The sequence below is a fragment of the Misgurnus anguillicaudatus genome, chromosome 12, assembly GCF_027580225.2.
Source record: "Misgurnus anguillicaudatus chromosome 12, ASM2758022v2, whole genome shotgun sequence".
In the NCBI taxonomy this organism is placed as follows: domain Eukaryota; kingdom Metazoa; phylum Chordata; class Actinopteri; order Cypriniformes; family Cobitidae; genus Misgurnus; species Misgurnus anguillicaudatus.
In genome coordinates this window covers 2555905-2579069 of record NC_073348.2, presented here as the reverse complement: position 1 = coordinate 2579069, position 23165 = coordinate 2555905, and the positions used below count along the sequence as shown (strand labels likewise).

The 23165-nt window shown below is 35.9% G+C and overlaps 3 protein-coding genes across 5 annotated transcripts in view; 1 reads left to right on the top strand and 2 right to left on the bottom strand.

Moving 5' to 3' along the window:
• The window catches only part of LOC129446065 (uncharacterized), a 129263-nt gene that overhangs the window by 69508 nt on the left and 36590 nt on the right, over positions 1-23165 (top strand). The window lies entirely within an intron of this gene.
• Positions 12664-16324, bottom strand: LOC129446067 (uncharacterized). 3 transcript variants are annotated; one of them, XR_012372334.1, is made up of 7 exons: positions 16147-16324; positions 14652-14728; positions 14266-14455; positions 13988-14109; positions 13638-13867; positions 13369-13515; positions 12664-13281 (listed from the first exon to the last, which is right to left on the bottom strand). XR_012372334.1 is itself a non-coding variant. In XM_073873777.1 (5 exons), exons 3-5 carry the CDS (start codon positions 13816-13818, stop codon positions 13043-13045), a joined length of 567 nt encoding a protein of 188 aa, XP_073729878.1. In that variant the 5' UTR covers positions 13819-13867; positions 13988-14109; positions 14266-14623; the 3' UTR covers positions 12664-13042. The 3 variants fall into 3 exon arrangements, 2 of the variants coding, with proteins under 2 accessions (XP_073729878.1, XP_073729879.1); XM_073873777.1 differs by lacking the exons at positions 14652-14728; positions 16147-16324 and having other exon boundaries at positions 14266-14623; XM_073873778.1 differs by lacking the exons at positions 12664-13281; positions 13369-13515 and having other exon boundaries at positions 13525-13867.
• LOC129446068 (major intrinsically disordered NOTCH2-binding receptor 1-like) lies at positions 21587-22962 on the bottom strand. Its single transcript, XM_055207019.2, is given in 3 exon segments — positions 21587-21778; positions 21978-22214; positions 22729-22962. Coding segments are annotated over 3 exon segments (576 nt in total). The 5' UTR covers positions 22876-22962.

Here is a 23165-nt window from a genome sequence, read left to right as displayed (position 1 = left end):
CCTTATTTAGTTGCGTCTTAGCGTATATCTCCGCACAGCACGTTTATTAAACACAGGATCACTCGCATGTGCACACATAAGTTACTGCTTTCAAAAAAAAAAAAACTGCTTTACTGCTTTCATGAGCAACACGTGAGGTAATGGCGGAGGCTGTAAACAAACATTGAGCAAGTTTATCATGCTTGTCCCTTGTTGTGTTTCTACTAAAATGATATAATGATTACAAAAACACAAATAAGGGTCCAAACAACGATAGGCAGTTGTTCTTTTGAGCTTTTTACTGCACACAAACCCTGTGTTCACTTTACCATGATTAGGCTGCTATGGTTTTAAAAGGTAACTTACACTTATAAAAGGTTTATATATATATATATATATATATATATATATATATATATATATATATATATATATATATATATATATATATATATATATATATATATATAATGTGTGTGTATTTACATTTAAATTGAAAAGTAAACCATATCATGGTTTTACTACATAGAAAGTTACATTCCTGTTGAACATCACCACAAGGCTCATTATGTGGCTCATTATGCAACCCTTTTGTCTCTCAGCTGTCAATCACTTCAGGAGCTTTCCCGCTTCCACGCATACAGCCTTTCCCAAGCAAAAGTGTCTTAGAAATTGTAAATCAATATCTTGCTTTATTTGAATGAGTCGGCCGAATGATTTTCACATCATTTTGAAGAAAAAACTCTAGACTACTAGATCCTGTTTTGGAAAGTCTTGGCAAAACATGTTTAGAATTAGTTTTGTGGACTTATATCAGTGACTTAAAATTTTTGCTTTTTCAAAAACCATGCATAAACATTTTTCTCTCAAAAATACAAACATGTACATACATGTTGATTATATGATATTGTAGCCCAGTTTGTGCTGAACGCAGTGTTATGAGACTTTTGCCATTAATATGTTTTTAAGCAACTGAAAAAAGCACAAATGTCAGTGCATGTCAAAACTTCCCCAGGGCCCTAAAAACCCCTTAGACCCCAGAGGGTTAACTGAGAAACAACCAACCAAAAACCAAGTCCCAACTTCAATTTTGTTATTCAAAACTGATAGCAAATCAGCGTAGACAAATTGGCAAAAGTAACTCAAAAAGTAAAAAAAAGAAAAATTGCTTTAAATAATGCACACTATAACAGGAAAAAAATAGCAATTTTCCACAACTCTACAAAATTGTCTGGATTGTCTAAATTAATTTAAAAGGGGAACCTTTTATTCATTTAATAGATTCACTCAACTAGAACCATAAATAGTATAAATGTTAGAATTAATATTAATATTTATATTAGGGCTGTCAATATATTTAAAAAAATAATCTAGATTAATCGCAGGATTTCATGAGTTAACTCGCGATTAATCGCAAATTAATCTCACATTTTTATCCATTCTAAATTTACCCTAATTTAACACTTTTCAGGTTTTTAATACATACTCTTATCTACATATATAGATGTTTTATGCAAATGTATGTTAACCGAACCATCAAGCCATTGTTTTGTATATGAATTTTCCTTTCAGAAGAATTTTCTTTCTCAATTTTTGTTTGCTGCTGCATCATTTGTGACCTCTGCTGGCAAGATGAGTCGGAATTAGCAAATTTTCAAAAAATAGTTGTTCATATTTTGACATTCTCTATTAAAACATAGAACAATGCATGATTTGTTGTAATATAACAAAATATGACAGAACTACACCTGTCAGCAAAGTTAAATTACCACAAAAATTACGACATCCATACATTAAAATCACTGGTAAAATTAATAGATTCAGCACACACAAAGCAAAAACTTCATCAATATATGTTAAACTTCTTTTTCTTTAATTGTTTGATTGACATTGTGATAGACTGCTTAAAATCTAAGTGATCTTACACATCAGATATTTTTACTCATCAGTTAACCAAACATTTACTTAAGACATAATAGATTATAGATCCTACCTGCGTGCATTCTTATCAAAACAGATATTTTTAAAACTGTAATTTTGTGTAGATGTCTATATATCCGGATCGCGTGCACACGCTTCAGATGTCAGTCAGCATAAGAAAGAACTCTTTTGAGTCTTGTCGCTCTTAACTCATTCACCGCCATTGACGAGTTATCTCGTCATTTATGAGTTAATATTTAACTAATAAGTATGCCTTTCTGGACAAAGTGAAAGTGTAATACCGCTTTTATCCACCAGAAAACGAATTTATCAAAAACGGAAGTTAAAAAAATATAATGTTTTATTTTAACTCTCTTTATGTTTTATAGTCATTCTGAGTCTTATCTCTAACATACATTTCTTTACAAAAACGCAATTTTTAAGCTTTTTGCTCAAAATGTTGTATTTTTGAAGAGAAATATCCATATTTCAGTGGTTAAATTAAGTAGAAAAAGTAAATATATAATGAAACGTTTTTTCCCCATTTTGTTTGTTTGTTTGTTTGTTTATTGCTTGTTTGAAAGCAGAGGGTGTGTTCTTTAATCTGATATAATTTGTATGTTTATATATTTGTAGAAAATAATTTTTCCTGCAAGGAATTTTGTGAAAATTTTGTTAAAATCACAAAAATGCAGGTGGGCAACTTTTCTCAAAAAGGCTGGCGGTGAATGAGTTAATAACTTTAACATTAATCAGGTACCGAACTTTATCTCTCTTAATGACTCTTTTAACATCAAGCAAGTCCTGCTGTCTGTTTTCTAAGTCATGCATTAAAGCGAAACCAAAATGAATTAAGACGCACCTTTGTATTAGATTAAGCATTATGAGGACGGTAACGTTACACCTCTCAGACGTATAAATAAAGATAATTTCAGATGTCCAACGAGCATTTAGAGCATTGGATTTGCTAGACGATTTGCTTAATGTTGTTATTTCTATGAAAACCTTCGACTCATTTAGACAGGGTCACATTTGTCTGCGTCTCTGTTCATTCAACTATGGGCTGGACCAAGGGTCAAACAGAAATTGCGCGTTGTGTTAATCGCGTTAATAAAATTAGTGGTGTTAAAATGAATTTGCGTTAACGCGTTATCAACGCGTTAATTTTGACAGCCCTAATTTATATGAATAAATAGCAATACATATATAAATAATACATGAAGTTGTTTAGAACCCACACAATATAACAATATTAAAAGCATTGAAACTTTTACAAAAACAATATTTTAATGATCTTTGAACCATCCCTGCCTCTAATATCACTGCCTCTTTAAGACACTGTAGCTATTCACAAGCTGCTTTTTTAACACAAACGGCAGACGCTAACGGAAAATCAATACAATACACACGAAATCCAGACTCCTTGAATTAAACTCCAAATTAAAGCTTTTTAACATCTCTAATATTCTTTATCAAGAGTCACCTAATAACATCTTAGCGGTGGTTTTGATGAGAGTGTTTTGAAGACGGTTTTGGTGAGTTTCAGTGTTTTAATGTCTATTGAGTTCAATGAATGTATTACAGTGTAACAAATAAGCGATTTAAAATCTATGTGTATCACTAGCTTATAAATGTTTAATGTTAAAGAAGGGAACTGTATTTAAGATTATTCCTTATCCTTTGACATTTTATTGATTAATTTGTGTTTTGAGTAACAGCTAAACAAGTTTGTTTGATGTTACCATGGTGACAGTCAGTAGCGAGAGGAATATCACTCCTCCGTTATCACCGTGTTAAGCAGTAAAGAGTTGTACTGGTGAGAGAAAATGTATTTATTTGATATATTCTGGCCTGGGGTGTATTCCAGAAAGCAGGGTTAACTTACCAACAGATTAACCCTGAACTCTGGGTTGATCGACCCAAAACCTGCTTACTCAAGGGTATGTCCATTAAAAAAAAAACCTGTGTCGAGTTTTTATCAACATACTGCTAAAAACCTTGAGTTAATGTGCGCCCACGGCAAACATATAAAGGCATTTTCAATGGAACGCTGAATTCAGGAGTCACCATGGAAACTAAGGGAGAAAAGTTACGTGCCGCGTATTTCTCTGAAGCAGAGTTAGAAGTTTTAATATTGGCTTATGAGGAGTTTAAGCCCATTATAATGAAAAAAAGCAATACAATTGCATATGCGAAGGAAAGACAATTGGCTTGGCAAAAAATAAATGACTGCATACGTTTTTTCAAGATGTCAATTTCTTCATGAAGGATGCATATAAGAGGCATTTGAGCTTCGGACAGGGGTGCGCCAAGGGTGCCTGCTCTCACACTTCGTTTTCCTCCTCTGCATAGACTGGGTAATGAAAGAAACAATCAACAATAGACGAACCGGTATACAGTGGAGCTTAACCGAACAGCTAGAAGATCTTGATTTCGCTGACGATCTGGCACTACTGGCTCACACACACCAACAGATGCAGGAAAAATGCATCATAAACTAAAGCATTGCGTATCAACAGCAAAGACAACACACCTATAATCATGGATCAAAATGCATTAGAGGATGTTATCAGCTTCACATACCTTGGCAGCGTCATTTCAAAGGAAGGTGGTACGGAGACGATGTCCAAGCCAGGATTGGAAAAGCAAGAAACGCCTGGAGCAGAGGGCCCAAGACCAGAGAGGATGGAAGAGTTTCCAATGGGAATTAAAAGACTTAAAATTAAAATTTAATCAGTTTTTATTACATTAAAAAAAAAAAATTTTTATTTGCAAAGTTGAACAATTGTCTTTTTGAGAATGTAATATGACTTGACAAGCATTTACTTTTCTCTACATCAGTTTCCTAAGAATACAGTGCAATGTACTTTGACAATATTTAGGCCTCTTGTTTTATGAGGTGTAATCCTTCTGGAGCCAAAAGAACTCTTTCCCAAGTCAAAATGAAACAAAAAATTCTGCAAAAAAGTATTATTTTATTTTAACTTTTGAAAGATCAATGTGTTAAGTTACATTTACTGTATACTTCCTATATAGCTAATAGAGCTTATCCAACTGGTGGGGGTCCACCTCCACCTCCTCTCGCCCCATCTGAGGAGTTGGCTCTTTCACTTAATAAAGGTCGCCCTGTGTTTGATGGTATTCCAGAGGGCTATTCATCAGACTTTATACTTTAGTAATTTACACATCTTTTTTTCTTGCAGTTGCGGATGGACGCATTGTATTATTGGATCCTCATAAAACCACTTAGTCTGTCACAATTGTTAGTGATGCATTTTTACAACCAGGTGCTTTTAGATCATTCACTTTGTCTGCCAGACAAAGTAACCTTGCACGTAGACATGGACCTTATACAGCTTCAGCTAGAGGAGAAAAGGCTGGCCATTAAAAAGGCCAAACTTGAAATAGAACTACTGGAGCATCGCCTTAAGGTGAGAATCCTACATGAACATCATGAACATGAATCTGTTTTTTTATTTTGTGTGTGTATAAAGCAATAAATACAAATCTGACGTGTCTTTTTTTTCTTTCAGGATATGAAGAAATAGAACACATTAAATAAATTGATTTTGACAAATCATGTCTTTCTGTCATCTCTGTGGTCTACTAGATTGAAAGGGTGTTCATTTATGTCATCTTCATCAGGACAGGGGGGGGATGCCTCTCTCCTGTTATGGTGGCAATGTTATAAAGTACCACACAAGCAACTATGATGTCACATGCCCTATTTGGAGTGACCCTGAGCCCATGCAGAAACTGAAACCTCGCCTTCAGAATGCCTATAGCTCCTACCTGCACATTGATGCTGTGCACAGACTTCCTATTAACATAGTCTCCCTCATTGATAGATGGAGCTTCCCCAGCTAACAATTTTACGTTATAAAAACGTTCCCGGAACGTCTTACGGAAGTTTGGAAAACGTTTATTTTTTAACGTTCTTACAACGTTAAAAGCGTCCAGTTTTTTAGACGTGGTATTAACGTTAATGTGTGGTTATAAGAACGTTATTCAAAACGTTTTTAGAAAGGTTCAGTCTGTTGTTATATTAATGGTCTAATAACGTTTTTAAAAACGTTATTAAAACGTTCCATTCACCATTATATTCATGTTCTCAGAACGTTTTTCTAACGTTCGTAACAGGTTATAAAAACATTGTTTAAACGTTCTTACACAGTCCAAACGTCCAGTTTTATAGACGTAGCATTAACGTTATTGTTTGGTTACAAGAACGTTTTTAAAAACGTTTCTAGAATGGTTCGGTTTGTTGTTATGTTAATGTTCTAAGAACGTGTTTCAAAACGTTATTAAAACATTCCAATCACCATGATATTACTGTTATAAAGGACGTTTTTAAAACATTCTTAAAACATTCTATTCACCATTATATTAATGTTCTCAAAACGTTTTTCTAACGTTTGTGACAGGTTATAAAAACATTATGTTTTAAACGTTCTTAGAACGTTAAAAGCGTCCAGTTTTTTAGACGTAGTATTAACGTTACTGTTTGGTTATAAGAACGTTATTTAAAACGTTTTTAGAAAGGTTCAGTCTGTTGTTGTAATAATGTTCTAAGAACATTTTTAAAAACATTAATAAAACGTTTCATTCACCATATATTAATGTTCTCAGAACGTTTTTCTAACATTTGTAACAGATTACAAAAACATTATGTTCTAAACGTTCTTAGAACGTTAAAAACTACGTTTTGACATTTTTATAAACTTTGTTTGGTTATGATAACGTTATTAGAAAGTTTTTTTAGAACGTTCCAGTCTTGTTATTAAAATGTTCAGATAACTTTAAAACATTATAATGTTTCTTCCCCATTAAATTAACGTTTTCCTAACGTTTGCATTAAATTATAATAACTTTGCTGAAGGTTTTTTTGGTTATAAGAACATTATTCAAAATTTTTTAGAGGAACATTCAAGTCACTTGTCAGGGACAGAAGACAACAGAGGCAGAGAGTAAAATCAAACAGTTTATTAAAAGTTTTGGTAAATTGTAATGGTAAAAAATGAAAGTCCAGGTGAAGAGCAGGCACAAACACACCACCCAGTCACATGTGTATTCCAGAGTATCCAAATATCCAACACAGATGATGACAATGACTGGAAGCCTCTGGTAGATAGATTCAGATTAGTCCATGCAGCATACAAACATAGCTAGCACTGGACAGTGTGTTCTTCTTCTTCTTCTTCTTCTTCTCTTGATTTTATTGGCGGTTGGCAAACAACTTTCGGGTGCATTTACCGCCACCCACTGATCTGGAGTGTGGACTAAAGAGCTATATTAACATTAACTGTTTTAGAGAAAAAAACAAACAAACAAAAAAAATAATAATAATATACATACTATAATTACACATCATTCTTTTTAATTCCTCAGACTCTATTAATTAATCTTGTTTTTCCTAAATATTTTAATAGGAGATCCCAACTCTTGTCCCCAGGAGACTTTACCAAAATATTACTAATGTCTTGTTCTCCATTTTGCCTTACAGCATTTTTTAACTCTTCTCTCTCTAAATCATACTTCTTGCAATAGAATAAAACATGATCCACTGTTTCTTTTTCTCCACAAAATTCACACCTTCCGTTTATATGCTTTCCAATAACACATAGAGAACTGTTTAGACCAGTATGACCATTCCTTAATCTTGTAATAACCCTATCCTCTTTTTTATTTCGTACTCCAAATCTTGAACTCCCAACTAATGGGTTGTTTTTATAAAGATATCTTCCTTTAATTTCTTTGTCCCATTGATTCTGCCACATCTTTTTGATTTGTCCCTTAATCACCACTTTAGATTCACACTTACTAATATTTACATGTATATGTTTATTCTCACATTTCACAGCCTCTTTTGCCATTTTATCTGCCCTTTCATTTCCATCAACACCTACATGTGCCAGAACCCACACAAATGTAACAGACACCTCCATTTTATGACATCTGAATAATGATTGTAGTATTTCATATAGTAAATCTTCTCTATTCTTAGAATTGCAAAATTTTAAACTCATTAATGCTGCACATGAATCTGATGCAATTACCACTTTCTCTGGCCTTACTTCCTCTACCCATTGCAAACTGGACAGTGTGTTTGTGTGTGAGAGTCTTAAATGGTGCAGAGATGATAAGGTGTGCCAGGTGATCGTGATTAGTAATTGGGTGATTTTGATCTGGTGATTGAGTGAGGGAAAAACCTGGCAAATCCATTACATCACTCATATAAACAATGTTTTTTTATATATATTTTAAAAAATAACATTCCTTTCACTTAAATATTCTCAAAGTTTTTGTATGTAAATGTTACTGCAATTATATTTGTCTCTAAATTTCCAATATAAAAATTATAAAATAAAAAGCTAAAAGATTATTCATTAGCCTTCCCACCCCACAGTTAAGTCAAGACTGGAAAATTGAAATAATCAATTAGATTAAAATAAAATGTGACTGAATCACAAAAAACAGTCATAGCACAGGTATATTTGTAGCAATAGCCAACAATTCATTTTATAGCTCAAAATTTTAGATTTTTATCTATGCCAAAAAGCATTAGGATATTATTCCAGGACTAGGCATTTTTATTTTTCTCATCCTTACATGTACTTAAATTTCTTTAAATCTAGGGCTGGGCCGATACAACTTTTTCATGTCTGATACCGATGTCGATACCATAACCTTGAGTATTTGTTGATACCTAAACCTAACCAGTTACAAACATTAGAAAAACGTTCTTAAAACATTAATATAATGACAAATTGAAGGTTTTAAGAACGGTTTTAAAATATCATGGTGAATGGATTGTTTTAATAACATTTTGAAACACGTTCTTAGAACATTATATAACAGTAAACCGAACCATTCTAGAAACGTTTTTAAAACGTTCTTGTAACCAAACAATAACGTTAATACTACGCCTAAAAAACTGGACGTTTGTACTGTGTAAGAACGTTTAAACAATGTTTTTATAACCTGTTACAAACGTTAGAAAAACGTTCTGAGAACATGAATATAATGGTGAATGGAACGTTTCAATAACATTTTTAAAAACGTTATTAGACCATTAATATAACAACAGACTGAACCTTTCTAAAAACGTTTTGAATAACGTTCTTATAACCACACATTAACGTTAATGCCACGTCTAAAAAACTGGATGCTTTTTACGTTGTAAGAACGTTAAAAAATAAATGTTTTCCAAACTTTCGTAAGACGTTCCAGGAACGTTTTTATAACGTAAAATTGTTAGCTGGGATACTGCATATCGGATTGCCTCACCACAATTTAAATCCCCAGAAGATACATTTTTATGCTAACATTTTTAGAATATTCCACTATGCAATGGTAATGTTGTAATGCTAACAATACAATTATAACGTTTTCAATGCTACCATTTTAAGAACCTTACATTGCATACACAATGGTAACGTTTTCCATGCTAGGGTGTGCAGAAAGTTCTGATAACAAAGCAATTATAACATTTGCAATGCTACCGTTTTAAGAACGTAATATGACATACAAAATGGTAATGTTTTCAATGTTAATGTTTTAATAACGTTACATTACATACACAATGGTAACGTTTTCAAGGCTAGGGTGTGCAGAATGTTCTGCTAACAAAGCAATTTTAAGGTTTGCAATGCTAACGTTTTAAGAACGTTACATTACATACACAATGGCAACGTTTTTAATGCTAGGGTGTGCAGAATGTTCTGATAACAAAGCAAATATAACGTTTGCAATGCTACCGTTTTAATAATGTTACATTACATACACAATGGTAACATTTTCAATGTTACCGTTTGAAGAACGTTACATTACATATACAATGGTAACGTTTTCAATGCTAGGGTATGTAAAACGTTCTGCTAACAATGCATTTATAACATTTGCAATGCTACCGTTTTAAGAACGTTACATTACATACACAATGGTAACATTTGCAATGCTTGGGTGTGTAGAACGTTCCACTAACAATACAATAAAAACGTTTGCAATGCTACCGTTTTAAGAACATTATCTTACATACAAAATGCTAATGTTTTCAATGTTGCCGTTTTAAGAACATTACATTACATACACAATGGTAAAGTTTTTAATGCTAGGGTGTGCAGAATGTTCTGATAACAAAGCAATTGTAACGTTTGCAATGCTACCGTTTTAAGAACGTTACATGACATACAAAATGGTAATGTTTTCAATGTTGCCGTTTTAAGGACGTTAGATTACATACAAAATGGTAATGTTTCAAATGCTAGGGTATGTAGAACGTTCCGCTAACAATGCAATTATAACGTTTGCAATGCTACCGTTTTAAGAACGTTACATTACATACTAGGGATGAGCGAGTACAGCATTATCTGTATCTGTTAACCATATAAATTATCTGTATCTGTACTCGGAGTGGGTGTGGCCTACCCCGGAAGTAGGCGGGGTTTGTCTCGAGATGGGCGGGGCTTTAACCAGTATGTTATTTTAAGCATGCAATTAATATATTGGTTGATCAGAAATTGTTATATTTCTGTTTCACTGATCATAAGAGGGAGAGAGAGAGTGTTTGTGTGTGTGTGTGTGTGTGTAGCTTAATTTGTAATATTATTTATTATTTATATCACTACTACCTTTATATTTTATGAAATACAGCAAAAAGCAAAGTGTCACCCACTCAGTGCGTAAAGTAAAAAAAAACTGGTTAGAGCCAGCTGATGGTTAAAACAAAAAAACTCCAGAGAGAGGAAGAGAGAGGGAGAGTGTGTGTAGCTTAATTAATTTGTAATATTTATAACGCTAACTTTAACTTACTACCTTTATTTTTTATGAAATACAGCCAAAAAGTGTCAGAGCGAAAAAACTGACGAGAGAGAGAGAGTGTAGCTTAATAATTAATTTGTAATATTTATAACACTAGCTTAATACCTTTATTTTTGTATGACATACAGCAAAAACGTGCCAGACACTCAATGTCTGGTTACTGGTTAGAGACAGCTGAAGGTTTAAAAAAGAAAAAAATTCTCAGACAGGCAGAGACGCGATGCGAGTTGCATTCACGTCTGAACGAACCCACGTTTACCAGAACTCTGCTGGTTAGTACGTATTAACGTTACAACACGAAGTAAAAAGCTGAAGAAACCCTAACGTTAATGGAAAAGAACCGTGAACCCGAGTGACTGAGGGAGAGAGACAGAAAGCTGTTCTGTGTGTGAGTGTGCAGTGCGGGACACAGTGGTTAGGGACAGCTGAAGGTTTAAAAAAAGAACCCCAGGAGCAGCAGTTACACCGCGTCAATCAATCATAACGGACATAGATTTCAAAGGCAGCATGATAAAAGATAACCAGTAAGTTCCTGAACTTAAAGGACAAGTTCGGTATTTTTGACTTAAAGCCCTGTTTTCAGATTGTCTATGATGAAATAGAACGGTTTTGACTGAAATTAGGACATATGACGCTGTCCCGAGCATTTTCAGTTTCTGTGGTAGCACCCCCCACCCACACAATGGCTTCATAGGTGCACTGGAACAATCCGTACTAAAATGCATTAAACGTTCGTTTACAAAGACGTGAAACTCACCGAGTGGTCAGGGGTGTTCACTGATATGCTCACACAAAAATTGCTGCAAAAGGCGCTTTCCAACAGGTTTTATCGTAGTTTTGTCCGACTCCATTGACTTGTATTAGATGCGCTGTGAGGTACGGTATTACTCCGCCGCCGGAAACGGAAATGGGTGCGTTTGTAGTCTTTTTGTAGGTTTTTTTACAGTCGTGGTATCGTAGGCTCGCTATCCAAACATATTTAAAAGATCGGTTATCTATGTCAACTTGGAAATGGATTCCGAGACATTTGAAGGGGAGGATGAGGGTTTTGAGGTCGATTCTGATGGACTCGGTTACAGGTTTGAACCTGAATATTCAGAGGAAGAATTCCTGCAAAGAAAGGCAGGACAAATTGCTGCATTTGTCCACGGAGTCCAGTGTTACGCCTGTTGCCGAAGCTGCTGTTGTCTCAAGGCTTACAGGCATTTGGTGGTGTTCCTGTCGAAAGTGTAAACAAATGCCTACAGAAGAGGAGAGTTTGTGCTGCACCGAATGGGACTTACTGGTTACAGAGGGGATGGAGAATCTAAACGTATCCGTTGACGAAACCGAGGTCTCACCGACTTGTGTCACAGATCGTGATGTTCGGGATTTGCTTCGGAGACCGGTTATAGAGACATTCTTTTATGTCCCGAAACCTAATTGGAAAAAGCGTCCAAGACCAGAGGGGTTGAATGGCCAGTTATCAGATCGGTAAGTAAACTTAGAATAATTCTTCAGTAAATTTGTTATCTAGAGTAACTTATTGCTATTGTATATCCCACTTACTATTTGCTGATTAATTACGTAATTTCCACGTTACTGTCAGACAGTTAAGACTGGTGTCATACAGAGTGGTTCTGGAGTGGACCCTCAAGGGTCAACAACTGGGACGTGGCAATCGAGTCGTTCTGCCCAGCTGTGTTGTGTGGGCCGTGAGAGATGCGTTCCCATCCCCCACTGAACAGTACACAGGATTCAAAGAAGGGGAGATAGAGGCTGTGTTCTGAACTCAAGGTATTTCATTGCACTAGCCTAGCCTAGTCCAAGTTCACGGTGTCAAAATAGTTAGCCTAATTACTTACAGACATTTTTTCTCTTCAGCAATTGTACTATTCAGGTCCTTGCTACCCCCTGTTCTTCATCTGCTTCATGAACATCGCAAGAGTGTGTGTCCTGATCAATAAGGTATGTGAGAGCATGTCCCACCTTTTCAATTATGTCTTATGAAATTGGTAATAACTAAACACACATTTCTTGTCTTCAATAGATTTACTATCCAGTTTCCACATACCCCCTGTTCAGAATGTAGTGTATAAACCACAAAACACTGTATGTTGAAATAAAAGTTCTTGTTTTTTATAAAAAAAAGTTTTGCATTTCTTAAAAATATGCAACACAGTTTGTTAAAATAAAAGTTTTTTATACAACACTTACAGTATTTCTTATAAAAAATAGGAACACTTCACAGTAACTCTTTAACTATTTACATAATTTTGCTGACAATTACAAATACCCTGCGCAATTGCCCTCAGTGTAGATCCTGCAGATTTTAACTGTCAGACTATTCAGGAAATCTACTTCGGTGCTTCTTAATGGCATCCTCTTTAAGGGGTCTCGGCTTAGAAGCAATATTTGGAGGCTGCTGAAAATGTGGTCGGTCATCAGCTGTTTGGTTCTGCCTTCTCTCCAACACACGTTCCACAAGGCTGTTGGTGAAGGTCTGACTGGTTGGCTCATAGATTTTCCTGACTATCCAGTCCTTGCTTTGTTTTTTAAATGAAAGACTGTATCTTGGAGTTCCTGTAGTGTCAAACGTTACACCTAGTTATTATCACAAAAACGCATTCACAAAAATGTTCAAATAAGCTGTGCATTATCCTACTATACCTTGTGCAGTCACTGCCTGCTCTCTGCCAACGTTAAAGTTGTTGTCCAGGATGGCCAGTTTTGTTCGAGCAACCATCGTCTCATATGCAAAATGCAGTCTTTTGGGCAAGTACTTCAGCATGGCATTGTGAAACACCTCCAGAGCCCCTGTAAAGAAATGCCATCATGGTAATCTTATAGACGTCTGTATTACCCAGGACAGACCTATCAAAAAATTCATAATGACATACGTGTGCATTTTTCATTAGATATGTCATAAGGCAACATACCAGTATGTTTAAACTGTGTCAACTGCTGTAGATCTTTCAAAAGTCTTTTGTCCTCGACAATTGCCTGTAGACCCTTGAAAACCTGGGACTGTGGTTGGAGCCAGCGTTTCCTCAGTTGCTCATCTAGGCTTAGTGGGGCGTGGAAACATGTCTTTTTTTTCACCATCTTCATCCCATTCATTCTCCCCACAGACGTGATGGAGAAGTGAAGTCCACCGTTGTGTCAGTTGCTACAAAACAAATTATATTGTAACACAGGTATTGGAATGCTAGACGGTCATAACAGCATGTTCACACTTGTATATAATCATTACATGTCTTCCTTGTAATCAAGATTTTGGGGGGATTACCTCTGCACTCCCACCGCAAGTGGCGCACGAAAACCAAAAATGGTTTATCATCGAGCGTATCCAGCCCTGTAGATCACGGTTGTCCTTTTTGTTTGAAAGCGGCACAAGTTTTTTCTTTATGCCTGTGTGTATGTGCAATAAGAACAAAGAACAGATTTTAGATGCATGTTCATTCACAGTATAACGTGGTGGCAGTGGCAAAGTAAATGTTATTAGTCTCGTACTGATGATGATTCTTGTGTCAGCCTGAATAGACAATGTTTTGTGAGAACAACTACCTTTAGCTACATGCCAAGGATCAAACTCGTGGTGGATCTGGTGAAATTCCTCTCGCATAATTTTTCTTACTGATGGGGACCGGTCTGTGGCGATGAGGTCAATGTCCAGTCCCTCCTTATACAGCAGCTCATTGAGACCCCTTCTAAAACCTTCTGACTCCATGGCAACCGAACTGCTGGCTTCAGTCACCTGCACAGTGACAGGAGAGATACAGATAAATAAATGAATAAGTCATTATCAGATTTACACAAAACTTTGTGTACATGACAATGCTCCGTCAATGCCCTGTGGGTAAAATATGTATAATCATAAATGTATAATACATATGTATAATAATCCAAAAGTTTTTTCCCCACGGAATCCTTGATTAGTTTGTAAAACCTACCTGTAGTAATTCAAAATGAATAATCTCAGCAGTGGAGAGAAGCTGGAACGAGTATGTGGAGTATTTGCAACTGTGGCCTGTAAAATTAAACAATATTCTGTGTAAGCCAACCAGCAGTAACAGAAACATAAAAGTTATCCGTGCTTTTGTGCTATTACTAGAGCTGGGCCTAGATTAATCTAGATTTTTGCTGAGTCCCAATTCACAAACTATCCGTCCTAAATAGTATTTGAAACTAGAATTAGTACGTCCCAAAACGTAGTATGTTGAAATGAGTATCCCAAAGATACCCGGATGGTCTACTATTTCCGGTTAGATTTCGAAGTGCAGATCGATCCACACTCTAACGGTTAATATTGCCCACAAGCCATTGCGTGCGGGAGGGAGGAGCTTTGTGGTGATGTAAATATGGCAGCCAGATGCAGCAGCGGAGATGCGCCCTCAGCTTTTAAGTGTAAGAATTCAAATGTTTAACCCTAATTAAAGTTATCTTTCATTGTCTCGTAATATTCGGTTGATGTTGTGAAAATAAAGTACCATGGCTGTAGTACTGTGTCATGCATGTGTCTTTTTTATGTATTTCTTTTTATGTTTCTGTCTTAGATTTATACCTTACTACAAACCCTTATGAAAATAAACACCTTTTACTACACTAATCATAGTTTAACCACACTGACTTATTTGTAGTAATACTGTGGTTGTACAAATGTTAACTTTATTAAGAAATATGGTTACTAAACTTTTACTATAGTAAAAGCATGGTTCATTTTCATCGCGGTATTTTTGATTTGCATACATAAGTATAAAATAAGCATAAAATACGTTAAACAATAGTTATACTATAAACTTTAAAATAAGTACCTTTCGTTACACACATTGTTGCACATGAACATCATAACCAGCCGCCTCACAAACGACCTGCGTTTGGTGTGCGTAACTAGGCAACCACGTTGTCGTTCACGTTGCATGCGTCATCGAAGTACGTCCCAGAACGTGCATACTCTTTTGCTACACACTCAAAAGTACGTACATTTTCCTCACAAAAACAGTACATACTTTTAGGTCGTAGTATAAGTAGGCGAATTGGGACTCAGCATTTGCATTAGATTAATCTAGATTAATCTAATACAAAATAAAATAATTTTTTGCATACCGTAATATATAAGTTTGTGCTGTGTGTAAATATTATGTGTATGTAAACACACACAGATACATATGTATACATTTAAGAAATGTTTTATGTATATATATTTTTTATTTATATATAATATAGAATATATAAAAATATAAATATATATATACACACATGTAAATGTTTCTTAAATATATACATGAATGTGTGTGTACCTATATATACATAATTATTACACACAGCACAAACTCATATATTATGCAAAAAAATACTTTTATTTTGTATGAGATTAACCAATATTAATCTGTGCCCAGCTCTAACATTTACATTCAATTTGAAATACCAACAATACCAATATGTTACCTGGTGAATCAGATCTGGCATCTCCACACAGTTCGACCGGTTTGCCTTCCGCCTTCAATTGCATGATCCGCTGTATAAGGTTCTGTTGATGTTCCTTGTAAGCCTGATGTATCACTGGAAACAAGTAATTTGACTGGACAGAGTAGTACTGGGTCTTCTTTGGAATCTGTAAATTCAACAGTCTAATTCAACTAATTGCCCAATTGCACAGCCTTAAGAGCGTGCATATCATGAATGCTGGGTCTTGTTTGTTTTCTGAGAATCTACTGAACCTACTGGTAACTTGTTTGCCACGTAGCAATAAAAAATATACTAAAAACCTTGAATATTCTGGTTAGTCACATTGTACTGCTATTATTTTGAACAATACTGTACTTCTATTTCTTCGGCATACTTTTGTAATGCCCCAGCAAATGTAAAAGTAAACAAATAGAGGTGATGGAAGCCATTCATAACTTAAACTGCTACACAGTGTTCGCCACTCTGTAGCCATTAAAAGGTCATCTACCTCCATCCAGTCAGACAGCCATGAATCACAACAAGGTACTGCATCCAAGATTGTAAGAAGATAAATGTCAATGCTGTGAATAAATACTACTCAGATTGTTTTCTGGTGTTTATTTTTTTATTTTGTCTCTTTCTTTAGAAATCACACACAAAATGACATTGAACTTGACTGGACCTTACAAAAACTCAAACAATTGTTCTTCAGGAACAAACTGGCTTTCTATCAAAAACTTTAAATGGCATTCTCACAACCTGTCAACAGAAAGAATTAGCAAAAAGCCATCAAATGTGTTAACAACCTAAAAAAGAGTGAAGGACAGACAATGTGCAACTGGGCCTCCAGGAAGAGTGCCTTAGAGTACTATACAGTAAGTGTAAAACCATATTGTACTACTAATTGATTGAAATTTAAACTGAAATTCATTGTGCACTTATTTTCCCCCATACAGCTTATGGATGAGTTATTTGGCTCATCAGGGATTGACACTGGACCACGCGGCAGAATTAACTCCACACGTAATTTTTAGAAGAGACATCCTCTAAAAAACAACAAAACCACTACATTTCAAGACCAATTTTGAAAGACAAAAACTAATAAAAAATTAATTAATTACTGACTTTTTGCTTATATTTGTCCCACCTTTTCAAGTAGTAAATGCCTAAAAAGTGGCAGAATTGTAAATAGAAATTGTTGATAAAGACAGTTATTTTAGTTGTTACACTTTGACTAAAATGTTCAAACTCATTCCCTGGGCATAAAAAGATACAACTTTGCACTTTTTCTAAACCATAGCCTACTTTTTTTTATTTGTTTGAGAGATAAAATCACCAGACATGAAAACTATTGACACATTTGGGAGCAGTTACAGTCAAGAGTGCAAGCATGTCAGGTCTCTCCAGGAACCCGTGTGGAGTTGAGAATAGCATTGCTGGAGGAATGGCAAGCCATCCCTCAACAGAATATCCAAAACCTCATCTCAAGCATGCTCAGGCGATGTGAGGATGTGATCAATGTCAGAGGTTGTAACACTGCCTATTGACTAGTTGTCCCAAGAAATAAAGTTAGATATTTGGCTTATTCCTTTATATAAGGATATACACAATTCATTTAATCATATGTTTGGTCATGTCATTTTTATGTAGGCCTAGTATACAATTATTTTTGTCTTTTTTTTAAGAAAGAAATTATTGCATTGAAACTTTTACTAATCTTCGTTGATCGTTGTACTCAGTTTCATGCAACAATAAGGGAATTTCTATCGCTTCTACTGCATTTGCTATAAAGAAAGCGAACACTGCGTGATCTGCAATGTCGGACATAAACGCAGGAAACTACAGGAGCAAGAGGTTGTCTGACTTGATTTGTCCGTCTTCAACTCCTCCCTCAACTGCAAGCTGCAAACCTTTCTGATCAGTCTGCGCAGCATTGCATGAAGTCAAAAGGTGTGTTCGACATCGGCTGTGGCTGGATGTAACCGATCGGCGAGACTAGCCGCGTGCAGGCGGGGAGGAGCTGAAAACGGAGACGTGAAGTCGGACACGCTGTGGTTCCTGTAGTTTGCTGCATTTACGTCAGGCATGGCTGATCACGTGCCGTTTGCTTGCTTAATCGCATTAAACATGATTTGTAACATGTAAACTACATAAAAAGTGAATTATACCGTTTTGAATGTCCGTGTATGAGCATGAGTGGAACTGAAGAGGCTTACAGCATCTGTTTTTACAAGAATAAAGTTTAACAAAAGCATATATTATTTAAATACCAATGTAGTGGGGTCTACGTTTTTTATCCATTTTATTTTGATGAAGATGACACAATATAACATCGCGACTACATGAAAATAGCTTTAACTGTTATAAAAAATACAGATTTGTGAGCATTTGTGGAACTGAGGGCGTGAAAATACACACGGAACACACGTGATTGTTGTCATGTGGTGAATCCGACCAATCTTGAAACAGCTGTGTCGTCATTACAGCCCGTGCAGCTCCTCTTCGGGAACTGCGCTGGCTAACTCAGGCGGCCGATCTCGAACCGCTCTCGCGGTACTTAAAAACCATATGACGCAGTCACGTGCCTGCAGCGCCAGCTTAAGTCGGACAGAATTACTAACCGGAATGCAAGTCAAATCAAGTCAGCGACCGATCGGTCTGCGCAGCGCCGCATGAAGTCGAACACACCTAAACACACCTATTGCAAATATACACATCATGTGATAGGGTCCAGGTGACATTGATTACAAAAACAGATCATGTGATGGAAAGTGAAGCATGATGGGTAATGAAGTCCAATATACAATAACATGGAAAACAACTGGAAACAAACAAGGAAACAGGACAGGAATGTAACATTTAGATCAGGGTGCGATTTGCCGGAGGGTGTGCGTGGGATTTCCCCCTTTCTGGTCAATGTATCCCTGCCTCTGCTTAATAATTTTTATCCCCGGTGGGGATTAATTTATCCCCCCCTCAAAGTGATCAGTGCTACTACACTAGTAGTCTCAGCCTCAGACGTCATGCCCACAAACTGTTGGCTGAACGTCTGATGTTTTTCGTAAACTTTTCTGGAAACCCTGTAAGAATGTTAAAGCCGTCTTTGATTGGTTGAAAAAAACGGATTTCCAGGAGACGCGAGTGTCGCGATTAGTTTCAGTCCCTGGAAAACAAAGCTCTGATGTTCCATTGAGGAAGAGAATCAGTCGTGTTCAAGTGGATAATAATGAGCAGTGAGACGTCCAAGAGTTTTGCTTGAGGCAGTTAGTGGAGTCAAAAAGTTTGGTTCTCCTAAAATGCTTGTATGTGTTAAAAAGTGGAGAGATATGCTTCAAACAGACGTTTAACAGGATCGTCTCATTGGTGTGGCTGTTGATGAAGTGCACAACGTTGATCTATGGTGAGTAATGTTGTTTATTTAGATGCTATTCGGTTGCGGCTGGTTATTTCAATAACTGACTTGTTGCCAGCCGGCTCGTTATTGTGGGGAGTCCGAAACGTGACGCTAGATGAAACAAACTGTGATTGGTTGTTTGACATGTCGGTCAAACAGCTCGTGGGCGGGCTTTGTCCAGAAAAAGCAGCGAAAAACACCAGACCTTCAGTATTGAAGGTCTGGCTACGCGAGACTACTACACTAGTAGCGAGACGGATCACAAAACTTATCACGGATCCGTGGGTTGATTAAAGTCAATTTTATTTTAAAATGCGCTACTTTGGCTGGCTCTGATACAGCTGCCGCGCAGCCTCTCTGTATTCACCACTCTGAAGACTTGCTCAATGTCCCGCCCACGGCGCTATCTGATTGGTTACACACCCGGTTACACCTCACGAGTAATAGCCTATCAACACTTGCGAGATGGTGGTGGACCTGTGTGTCGAAACGAAGGAAGGCAGCATATTCAGCCGCATATTAATAAAGCGGGAATAAACATAACAATCTGATTATCTGTTTATGATGACAAGCAGAGTTAGTGTCCCAGTCACACCACTGAGAATAGCCGAAGTTACGCATATATAAACGCCAATGAGGCGTTTAGCGAGGCGCGGGCGCGACCAGTTTGTGACTAACACATAATACATCTGTCTTTTCTATAATTTCACTGTAGCTCAGCAGCGCGATGTAAAGTTAACGTTATTACTTTAAAAGCAGCATTAAAACTGTTTCTACTGTAATGGTTTAACTTTGCAATCAATACATTGTTCATATTTATTATGTTTAAGTTGACACTACATTGTGCCATATAGTTTTGCCATTCAAGATTTAATTCTTGCGTGTTTTTTCGTTGTGCATGATCACAGTTCATATGTGTGGGGAAAGAAAAGCTATTAGAGTAAAAATATTGCGTTAGGCTGCTTCATGAGTTTATAAGAAAAAGATTTTACAATTCCTGCAAATGCAGTAATGAAGTTCATGTTCTCATGATTTATTTTTATGAATTAAAATGTTTTGAAATGTGCTGTGGACAGAGACGCATTCATTTTTTCTCTTTTGCGCAGGTTATGTTTGGAAAGACGATGTCCTGCAGCTCAGGCACGGCCCCACTTTTCAACAGGCCCACCTAAAACTTTTTTTTTTTAAGCAACTTTTACTATATTCTAATTTTGTCAAGAATTATAAAAAATCGTCAATAAGCTCATAATTTGTGCTAAAATAGTCTAAATGTTTAGTTTTTAAAACCATTTTAAAAAGCTGATAATATTTTGATGTTTCTGCGCAAGTTCAGCTGACAGTGAGGTTCGTGTTTGTTTCAATCAGAGCTCGAGAGAGTCTGAATATTAAAAATATTTAATTAGAAATATATATTAAAAAAATTATAATGGATTTTTGTTAGGTCAGACAATGATTACCAAATTTCTCTCTCATGCTCCTCATAACCACTGAAAACAGTAAAAAAAAAAACCAAAAGTCAAATTATTATGAATGGAAGTTAAAAGTGGTGGGTACAAAATGACTCATGACGAAATATGGTGGGTATGCGAACCCACCGTCACCGAAATCGACGCCTATGAAAACATCCCCCCTCTGTTTTTTTCACAAATCGCACCCTGATTTAGATGTTTAGTAAATATTTAAATCATGGGTTACATTTATGTGAAAATTAAAAAAAATTGTTGCATTTTGCGAAATAAAAAAGTAATCACACCGACCAAACTGTACTTTCAACATTATGAAGGACTTCTCAAGTAATTCATATTGAAATACAAAATCATGTTATTTCTATATATTAAAAATATATATTTGTTATTTATTCAACATATTACAAAGAAGTCCTTTAATCACAATCACATTTCTTAGACTTGAAATGACTTGAGTTGTATACAATCAATGTACATTTGTCATCCTCTATCATTCACATGATGTGTTGTTTGTGTTGTATGTTTGAACAGTGTTGTTCATCTGAAGTGTGAGATTGTTTTCTGGATTGTCATGACTCCATCAGTCTTTCGATCATCTTAACACAATTGGCACAGTAATAATGATGACAACAGCACAAACTGACAGAATGATGAATGCTAATATTTTACAAATCTTCCTTCTTCTCAGTTCAGCTTCTTTCTTCTTGAGCAGTGAATCGTAGCCGGGAGTGTAGAGATCTTCCAGCCAGAAACTCAGCTTTCTTGGGTCTTCCTGAAACACAGAAAATCAGATTGGCCAAAGTCCTCTTAAAAAGATCACAAAAATTGTATCTGTTGTAAGAATAGAAATGAGATGTTGCAGTGGATGTTAGTATGTCATAGGTGAACAAACACATGAGTCACATGACATGTGTGGTGTACATTTGTCATGTGTGTTTTCAGCAGTATCAATGTGTGCTAATGTTTAATACCTTCATATAATCTGCCAGCTGTCCATGTGCTGTGTGTCTGTCATAGTCCTGAATGGTCCAGGATGGTTTTGACTTGTTCTTCTCCTCTGTGTTGATGATGCTGATGTGGGCATAAAGAGGATTCTGCTTGATCTTTGGCTTTAGAGTTTGTGGAGTGATGTGTTTTTCTAGATCTCTATCTGTAAACACACCACTGCCATCTGCTGATGGTTTACCTTCATGACTCCTCTCTTGTCTCTACACGACACAGACAGACAGACAGATCTGAGATGTGGACAGATAGACAGGGTTGTATCCACTCATCACTTAGGAGAAACTTCATAATCCATTGTATAATACATTTATTATGTGTTTTTTATGTTTATGTAAGTGTATATAGTAGTATTGTTGATAAAGTTAATAGCTAGTAGATTTAAACATCAACAAGTATGTGATCCACAATCTTTAGAGACACAGACTGCATGAAAAAAAATCATCTGCTGATTTCATATAAAATGGCAAAAGTTTTCTGAGAAGGAATAAACTGAAACAGTATCTATAAACCACACTCTTAAAAATAAATATGTTTAAATGTTTTTTTTTCACAGTGATGTCATTGAAGAATCTTTCATTAAAGATTGTGAGTGAATGCCGTCTATATCAGTAGTTTATCTCAGTGGTTTATCTGACAGAAGAACTGAAAATAATCATTAGTTTGAAAGCAGATTCATCTGAAGGTAAGATCATAGACAGATATATAAAGAGTGTTTACCTGTGAATACATCTGGTTGTGCCATTGCCTGTGTTGAGACAGCGCAGTACGGATCTGGAACATTCCATGTGTAGCTGGCAGTATTCCTACATCCAAATGAAGAAATTTCTCTGGATGATTGTTGTTCGGCAGGACTGTTATGTCCATCTTGTGTGTGAGCTTGATCTCAGTGTGAAGGTTTATTTATTCATGAAGCTCACTGTAACTCTATCTGAACCTGTAAGTGACACACCTAATGACTACCCTGATGAAATAAACTATAGAGACCATCACAGAAATGATATTGGTTTCCTTTAAAATACCATTAAAACCATTACAAAATGCCTTTATGTAGTGTGTTTCATGACATATTACAGTAGGATTTAATGGTCCCACCAACCTAACATATACCAGTAGAGACCCACAGAGATTATTACAGCAGGAAGGCAACCTATATA

Bases quoted from the DNA above. Each gene is read 5' to 3' on its own strand.
- LOC129446067 (XM_073873777.1), bottom strand. From the start codon at position 13,818: ATGAATGGGATGAAGATGGTGAAAAAAAAGACATGTTTCCACGCCCCA. The intron at 13,516-13,637 runs GTATGTTGCCTT...ATTTCTTTACAG, and splicing joins GACACAGTTTAAACATACTG to GGGCTCTGGAGGTGTTTCAC. The intron at 13,282-13,368 runs GTATAGTAGGAT...TTGACACTACAG, and splicing joins GCAGGCAGTGACTGCACAAG to GAACTCCAAGATACAGTCTT.